The sequence below is a fragment of the Dipodomys ordii genome, unplaced genomic scaffold (assembly GCF_000151885.1).
Source record: "Dipodomys ordii isolate 6190 unplaced genomic scaffold, Dord_2.0 Scaffold55, whole genome shotgun sequence".
Taxonomy (NCBI): Eukaryota; Metazoa; Chordata; class Mammalia; order Rodentia; family Heteromyidae; genus Dipodomys; species Dipodomys ordii.
This window is the reverse complement of record NW_012267271.1, coordinates 8097861-8106692: the sequence shown is the minus strand read 5'-3', so window position 1 is coordinate 8106692 and position 8832 is coordinate 8097861. Positions and strand designations below refer to the sequence as shown.

The window sequence follows — 8832 nt, the reverse complement described above, 5'->3', positions numbered from 1 at the left end:
GGTGCTGTGGCTCAAAGTAGTAAAGTGCTAGCCTTGAGCAGAAGAGCTCTGGACAGTGCCCAGGCCCTGAGTTCAATACCATGCCTGACAAAAAAAAATAGAAAATAAAAACTATTGCAAGATGCAATCTGAGGACTGTGGTTTGAAGCCAGCCCAGGCAGGAAAGTCATTAGGAAATTTTTTTTTTTTTTGGTCCAGTCGTGGGGCCTGAACTCTGGGCCTAGGTGCTGTCCCTCAGCTCTTCAGCTCAAGGCTAGTGCTCTACCACTTGAGCCACAGCGCCACTTCCGGCTTTTATCTTTTTGCTTATATGGTGCTGAGGAATCGAACCCAGGGCCTCAGGCATGCAAGGCAAGCGCTCTACCACTGAGCCACCTTCCCAGCCCTCATTAGGAAATTTTATCTCCAATCAAGCACCAAGAAGCCAGAAATGGGGGTGCTGCTTAAGTAGTAGAGTGCCAGCCTTTAGTGAAAAGCCTCAGGAACAGTGCCCAAGTTCTGAGTTCAAGTCTTAGTACTGACACAAGAAAAAGAATCATGTTAGCCAGGCACCAGTGACTCACACCTGTAATCCTAGCTACTCAGGAGGCTGAATCTGAGGATTGCAGTTTGAAGCCAGCCCAAGAAGGAAAGTCCAAGAGATTCTTAATCTCCAGTTAGTCACAGAAAAAGCTAGAAGTGGTGCTGTGGTTCAAGTGGTAGAGAGCAAAATGAGCCCAGGTATATAGCTCCAAGGCCCAGAGTTCAAGCCTCAGGACTGGCAAAAAAAAAAAAAATCGAGAGCACAATATTTTATAAAGATTAAAAATCTGTGCCAATGACATCACAAAGGAAATGAACGGAAGAGTGTTAAGAGCAACTAAGATGGAATTACTCAAACTAGCTTGTTATAAATGTGAAGTATTCGTTGAAATCTCAAAGATAGATACTAAGAAAATAACTAGAAGCTATCCAAAAAAGGAAAAGAAAATAGAATAAAATGATGCACTAGAAAAACTCAACAAGAGCCAGGGTGCTGGTGGCTTACACTTGTAATCCTAGCTACTCAGGAGGCTGAGATGTCAGGATCATGGTTCAAAGCCAGCCTGGGCAGGAAAAGCCATGAATCTCTTCAATAAACCACCAGAAAACCGGAAGTGGTGCTGTGGGTCAAGTGGTAGAGCACTCGCCTTGAGCTAGAGAGCTGAGGGACAGCGCTCAGGCCCAGAGTTCATGCCCCATGACCAACAAAAAGAAAAACTCATCTAGAGGCATGGGATGCGTTTCAGTGATAAGAGCACTTGCCTAAATGCATGGGAACCTGGGGTTGCACTGAAAAAACTAAATCCACAAAGAGTGATGGAAGAAGTGAGGAACAGAAACGTGACAGACCTACAAAAAACAGAGCCAAGTGGCAGAAGTAAGGCCTCTCTCCGTAACTTATAAATGGGTTAGGCTGTTCAATTAAAAGGCCAAGTCTGGCTAGGAAGGTGGCTCAGTGGTAGTGCTTGTCTAGTCCTGCATGGAGCCCTGAGTTTAATTCCTCAGTATCACATAAACAGAAAAAGCTGGAAGTGGTGCTGTGGCTCAAGTGATAGAATGCCACCCATGAGCAAAAGAAGCTTAGAGGGCCAGGCACCAGTGGCTCACACTTGTAATCCTAGCTACTCAGGAGGTTGAAATCTGAGGATGACAGTTCAAAGCCAGCCCGGGCAGGAAAGTCTGTGAGACACTCATCTCCAAATAACCACCAAAAAATTGGAAGTGGTGCTGTGGCTCTATTGGTAGAGTGCTAGCCTTGAGTTGAAGAGTTGAGGGACAGTGCCCAAGCCCAGAGTTCAAGCCCCAGGACTGACCAAAAGAAAAAAAGGCCAAGGCTGGCAAAACAGATCTTTAAAAACATGAACTACTTATGCTATATTCAAGGAGATTTGGTTTGAGTGCAAAGATACAAAAAGATGGAAAAAAAGAAGCTAGTCAAGAAAAACTATGCTTGGATAATGACTACATTATCAGGCAGATAGATTTTATATCAGAAAGGTAGCAAGAGACATGGAAGTCAGTGTATCTTGGTAAAAAGCTCATAAAAATACATCAACTGTAAATTATCATGTCCAGATATATAAACACCCTCAAAATATATGAAGTGCCAGGTGCTGGTGGCTCATGCCTGTAATCCTAGCTACTCAGGAGGCTGAGATCTGAGGATTACAGTTTAAAGCCAGCCTGGGCAGGAAAGTCTATGAGACTCTTTATCACCAATTAACCACAAAAAGTTGGAAGTGGAGCTGTGGCTCAAGTGGTAGAGCTCTAGCCTTGAGCACAAAAATAGCTCAGGGACAACGGCCAGGCCCTGAGTTCAAGCCCCAGTACTGGCAAAAACTTAAAAAAAAAAAAAAAAAAACATGATGGAGAGAGTTGGAGACTTTTCCAATAGTGGCTAGAAGAACCAGGCAGAAGACCAGATGACTTGAACACACTGCAAACCATTCAGACCAGGCAGGCGTGTTCAGAACACACAAGTCAGCCACAGCTCAGTGCATGTGCCTCTCACATGCTCACAGAACATTCTCCATGGCTGCCCACATGGGAAGCCACAAATGAGCCCAATGTATTCTAAAAGACTGACATAGTGCAGAATATTCTTCCAACAACTGTGGAATGAAACCAGACATCCACAGCAGAAGCTAGAATACTTTAAATACTCTTTTTTAAAAAAATATTCTTTTTCTCCAATTAATCACCAAAAAGCCAAAAGTGGAGTGTGACTCAAGTGGCAGAGTGCCTGCCATGAGATTTTGAAAAAGCCAAGGGACAGCAGACAGGCCCGGAGCTCAAGCCCCAGGACTGGCACACACACAGAAAAAAAAATTACAAGAAGTTTTCCTGACTGAAGGCTGCCTTTCCACGGTCTGGAGGATGAGAAATACTGGATTCCAGGTGTGTTGGATTACAGATTAGAAATGTATAGATTTCAAATTCATACTGTGGAATGTAGCACTGAGAGAGAGACAGCAAACAGATCAAACCTGTTGCAGAAGCCGGGCGCCGGCAGCTCCCGCCTGTCATCCTAGCTACTCGGGAGGCTGAGAGCTGAGGATCACAGTTCAAAGCAGCCCGGGCAGGAAAGTCCAGAGACTTTATCTCCAATAAACCACTAGAAAATCGGAAGTGGTGCTGTGGCTCAAGCGGTAGAGCACTAGCCTTGAGCTGAAGAGCACAGGAACAGCGCCCAGGCCCAGAGTTCAAGCCCCGTGACGGACCAAAAAAAAAAAAACCCTGTGGGAGAAGAGAATTGCCTGTGGACAGAGAGAACCTGGCCTTCCTCATCTTCTCTGTGGACCTGGGCCAAGGCTTTCCCTAAGATGAAATCCTTGCCTGAGACCCCAAAACTCCTTCTCCCCCCTGGTTTTGTGCTAAGGAAGACGTGTTGCATGCATAATGCAGTGGCCCTCCCACTTTTTTTTTTTTAATTTTGGGTCCGGTTGTGGGGTCTGAACTCTGGGCCTGGGCGCTGTCCCTCAGCTCTTCAGCTCAAGGCTAGCGCTCTACCACTTGAGCCACAGTGCCACTTCCGGCTTTTTTCTTTTTGCTTATGTGGTGCTGAGGAATTGAACCCAGGGCCTCAGGCATGCAAGGCAAGCGTTCTACCACTGAGCCACCTTCCCAGCCCCGGCCCTCCCACTTCTGAGCCAAGTTCCAGCCTTCCACCACTGACATCATGGCCTCACCCTGCTGGGCCCCCAAGGATATTGGGTAAGTGCTCATCACACACACACCTTCTCTGATTCTATCTGCTCCTCAGAGCCTGGGGACTGACCAAGATGATGGGCTGGCGGAGGGGCTTGGGGGGGCGGGGAAGGGGGAATGTTTGTGACTATAAGGACTGGGGGCCCCTCCTTCCTCCAGCCTGGATCTCAGGAGCAAAGACGCTGGATGGAGATGGAGAGAACTGAGGTTTTATTCCAGAGGCGGGGCTGGGTCCCACCCTCATGGCCTCTTGGGGCCAAGACTCTTGAGACACTAAAAGCCAATGACAACAGGCATTGGAGCTCCTTCAGGGTTGTCTGCTGGGGGCTCGGGGGCAGTCTGGGAGTCATCCACCGGGGGCACCGGGGCGGCCTGGGAGTCATCCACGGGGGGCTCGGGGGCAGTCTGGGAGTCATCCACGGGGGGCATGGTGGGCAGCTCCTGGTAAGTCGTATTCCAGTACTGCACGTACTTGGTCCTCAGGTGCTCCTTCATGGACTGACTGTTCATCTTCTTGGTGATCTCCAAGTAGTTACCGTTCTCCATGGTGTAGGGGTACCAGTGTGTGGGCACAGGCGAGTGGCCCATGTTGGGGTCCCTGAAGAGGAGGAAGAAGCCAGGTAGGATCTGAGGACTGCTGGGCGGTCGGGGGCCTGGGCTCCTAGCCAGTTCAGGCTCAGGCCTGAATGCCTGGCTTGCCCCACTCCCTTGAGCTGCCCCAACCCTGCTGAGCAGAGCATGCGCGTGTGGCTCCGGCCAGCAGCTCTTAAAGCCTCATGTACAAATGGGCATGGTGGCTCAGGTTGGTTAAGTGACTTGCCAAAAATTCTCTCAGCAAGTTAGGACACAGGGCTGAACTCCAGGCCGACAGGGCCGTGGCTGGAGGTGGGCCCCCAGTCTGCTGTCCTCTGCCCTGAGTTCGACCCCCACCTTACCCACTTTTGGCAAAGTTGGTCCAGTAAGCAATCATGGCCTTGGAGATGGTCCTGTCTTGGGTGCGGTAGCCCAGGGGCGTGGCGAAGGGCTTGCCAAACACATACTGCAGGTCGTCCGCGTGGTCCGCCCCCATCCATTTGGGGTAGATGGGCATCCGAGAGGGGGTGGAGAACAGGTAGGAGTAGGTCCGGCCACTCCTGAAGGGGGAGAGCCTAGGTTGGCAGGATGTGTGCATGGGGCCCCCCAGCCCAAGGATGAGCCCTGAACGGGGCGGGGGCCAGTGGGCTTAGAGAATTCCCCCAAGACTTACAAGGAAAATGGGGCTCTTTTTTATTTTTTTTTTTGGCCAGTCCTAGGGCTTGAATTCAGGGCCTGGGCTTTTTTTGCTCAAGGCTAACACTCTAGCACTTGAGCCATGGCACCACTTCTGGCTTTTTCTATGTATGGGGTACTGAGGAATGGAACCCGGGCCTTCATGCAGGCTAGACAAGCACTCTACCACTAAGCCACCTTCCCAGCCCAAAAATGGGGTTCTTATTCCCAGGGAAGGGACCGACAGTTGCAGACTGAATTCATGGCCTGTACCTATTTCATGGGGTTTGTACCCCACCTCTACAAAAACATACAGAGGTAGCTTCTTCCTAAATCAAAGATTTCCTTTTCCTCTCTGTGGGAATTTGTATTTTTCATTTGATGGAACAAGATTTATGACAGTTTTTCTTGTCTTTTTTTTTTTTTATGTACCAGTACTGGGATTTGAACCTTGCAACTCTTCCTTGGCTTTTTCACTCAGGCTGGAGCTCTGCCATTTGAGCCATTCCTCCACTTCCAGCATTTTGCTGGTTAATAAGCAATAAGAGTCACAATCGTGTCTGCCCGGGCTGGCTTGGAACCACAATCCTCAGCGTTCAGCCTCCTGAGTTAGCTAGGATTCCAGACGTGAGCCAGTTTCCCTTGCCTTGAAAATGGGAAGCTCAGAGTTCAACTGACTGCTCAGTTAACCAAGAGACCTCCCAGGGAGCCCCTGGCTTCCCAGACCCTCACTTGGCATTCATTTTGTGCTGCGCCAGGGCTATCTCCGTGGGAACCAGAAAGAGGACGTCCGTCTCCAAGTCCACCACAGTCTTCTTCTTGGTCTCCTGGGATGGGTCCTGAGCCCAGGGCTCGGTGTAGATGTCGAAGGTGGCACTAGCACCTCTGAGCCCCTTGGTGATGGTGAGGCCGCTGACCATCCTGTAGAAATCCTCCCTGCAGGGTACCATCAAGCATGAGGCCCAGCTTCACAGCCAACGGGAGGGCGCTGCGCCCCACCCCAGCATGGGCCCTCCTCACTCCCCTTCTCTCTCCTCAGGCCTCCTGCCTCCAAGCCAAGGCTTCTGAGGCCAATCCCTGGCTAGTTGTCCACACATCCCAGTCCCAGGCCTCTGCTTACTCCGTGATGTCCTTGTTGGACTTGTCGATGGCTGGCATGTCAACAGTGGCAAAGAGATGTCCATCCATGTTGTTGGTGCCCGCTAAGTAGTCGATGTCGGCAGCATTGGCGTACAGGTTGATGGGGTTATCAGGGATGAAGTCTCCATCGACCACAGGGACAAAGCCCAGGTAATGCACTATGGGGTCTGTGTATGAGACATCATAGTTCCTTCTAGTGTCCACCTGGCCCTGCCCCATGGCCTCTTGGAGCTAGCCTTGACCTCACTCTCTGATCTGGGCCAGGGTTCCCAGCCCCAGCACCAGGCACCTTGTGGACCGGGTACCCAGTGTTGGGGTAGAGGCCCATCCAGGTGCGTAGAGGACGGTGAACAGCATCCCTGGCCTGGACCCCCTAGGTGCCAGTGGCACTTTTCTCCATTTGTGACCATCAACAGTGTCCTCTGACAGTGCCACAGGGCCCACGAGCCCAGCTGTGTGGGCTAGGTCTGTCCTCTTGCTTTAACATTGCTCCCTTGCTGTCTTCCCTCTCCTCCCATTGGGCCTACCCCGGGAGCTAGAAACATCTGGAAGCAGCTGAAGGGGACTGGTGGAGGAAGCCAGACCCTCTCCTGGGTCTGTTAGCCTAAAATTATGCAAGGTGTGTGTGTGCCTTCTAGAGCCCCTGACTGCCCCTAGAAGACCAGACCGCTGGCGGGGCAGGTGAAGGGTCTGGCTGTCTTTAGGCTCAGCACTGGCTATTTTCCTGCAATTGAGCTCTAGACAAAATAGTTGATGTAAGCCGGGCACTGGTGCCTCACACCTGTAATCTTAGCTACTCAGGAGGCTGAGATCTTAGGGTCGCGGCTCAAAGCCAGCCGGGGCAGGAAAGTCCATGAAATTCTTTCTTTTGTGGGGGTTGGGGGGGTCCGGTTGTGGGCCTGAACTCTGGGCCTGGGTGCTTTCTCTCAGCTCTTCAGCTCAAGGCTATCACTCTACCACTTGAGCCACAGCGCCATTTCGGCTTTTTTTTCTTCTTCTGCTTATGTGGTACTGAGGAATTGAACCCAGGGCCTCATGCATGTAAGGCAAGCACTCTACCACTGAGCCACCTTCCCAGCCCTCTGTGAAACTCTTATCTCCAGTAAACCACCAGAAACCAGAAAAGGCAGTGTGGCTCAAGTAGTAGAGTGCTAGCCTTGAGTGAAAAAGCTAAGGCCCTGAGTTCAACCCCCAGGACTGATACTGTATACACTCTCTCTCTCTCTCTCTCTCTCTGCATGAACTAGCAGGAAGGATTTGCTGATGGGGTCCCCAGCTAGGATTGCCAAACACTACAGTATACAGCCAGCAAATGTTGGCCAAATGGATGAGGGAGGGAAGGCTGAGTGGCCATCTGGCCCTAAGGCCCTCGGGTCCACAAATCCCCATGAAACTGTATTCACTTCACTGCAGGTGCGTGCACTGCCGGGCGTGTGGGACACACGTTCACCAGCTTCTCACTAGAGAATAGGAAGAAAGAAGGGCGCCTTCTCCTTCCAGCGGAGACCTGCCAGCCCACGGTGGCAGCCAGCCAAGCACATCGGTGAGTTAGGGACAAGGCCAGGTCTCATGCCTGGCACCTTCCTCTCTTCTCTGGGCCCTGCTTGGCAATGGAGTCGTCCCCCCTCCCCCCCCACTAGCCCTGAACACACACTCACACTCCAGGCCAGCCAGCGGCAACTTGTAGGCCATCGTCAGGGCGCGAGGGTCAGTGACCTTCAGACACCTGGCCAGCCTGTCGGTGTCCTCTGTGGGGCATCCCACCTTCTTCGCAATCTGGGGGTGGGTGGGGGGAGGGTGTAAGTAGACAGCCGTTGAGGCTGGTAATCAGGCAAGGCCAGAAGCCAGGACAGAGATGGGAAACAAGAAGGTCTCCACCCGACCGCGAGCCGGGCCTCCACTCACCTTTTCTTTTTTCTTTTTGCCAGTCCTGGGGCTTGAACTCAGGGCTTGGGCACTGTCCCTGAGCTTCTTTTGCTCAGGGCCAGTGCTCTACCACATGAGCCACAGTGCCACTTCTGGCTTTATTTTGTGTATGTGGTACTGAGGAATCGAACCCAGGACTTCATGCACGCTAGGCGAGTGCTCTACTGCTAAGCCAGCCCTCCACTCACCTTTTCTGCCCAGAAGAGCGGGTTGTGTTGGATGGCCCAGGGGCTCAGCGCCACACCACTCTGGCTGATGGCTCTCCGGATGAGGCCCTTGTTGTAGGGGGAGAGGGTCTGCAGCACCCACAAGTCCTGTCATCAGGCTGACACCCCAACCTGTCCCCTCCAGTCCCCACTCTCCTCCCCCTAGTCTGTCCAGCCTCATTGCTGTCTCCTGCCCAAACCTCGGGAGTAGCCCTCCCCTCCCAGGGTGCCCGAGACCTGCAGAGAGACGCTGGCGCCTCCGGCAGATTCCCCAAAGATGGTGATGTTATCGGGATCCCCTCCAAAGGCTGCGATGTTCCGCTTCACCCAGGCAATAGCCATGTGCTGGTCGCGAAGGCCATAGTTACCTGCGGGCAAGAGATGGCAGTGAGCCTTCATCTGGATCCCCAGGCCGGGGCTGGAGGATGGGTGAGGTGAGCGGCCCAGAGCGGCACACAAGGTGCCATTGGTGTGAATGAGAGAAAAGTGCCCTGGGCCACACTGAGACTCCGCGAGAATTCACCATGGCCCTGGGCCACACTGAGACTCCGCGAGAATTCACCATGGCCCTGGGCCACACTGA

At 52.2% G+C, this 8832-nt stretch overlaps 1 protein-coding gene across 1 annotated transcript in view; it reads right to left on the bottom strand.

Moving 5' to 3' along the window:
* Window positions 1-3918: 3918 nt before the first annotated feature.
* The window catches only part of Cel (carboxyl ester lipase), an 8846-nt gene continuing 3932 nt past the window's right edge, over window positions 3919-8832 (bottom strand). Inside the window, exons 5-11 of the mRNA XM_013021248.1 lie at window positions 8487-8617; window positions 8232-8339; window positions 7776-7893; window positions 6098-6284; window positions 5710-5913; window positions 4665-4862; window positions 3919-4327 (exon numbers count right to left, since the gene is read on the bottom strand). Coding sequence (XP_012876702.1) covers window positions 4003-4327; window positions 4665-4862; window positions 5710-5913; window positions 6098-6284; window positions 7776-7893; window positions 8232-8339; window positions 8487-8617 — 1271 coding nt within the window. The 3' untranslated portion in view covers window positions 3919-4002. The remainder of the gene's footprint in view (window positions 4328-4664; window positions 4863-5709; window positions 5914-6097; window positions 6285-7775; window positions 7894-8231; window positions 8340-8486; window positions 8618-8832) is intronic.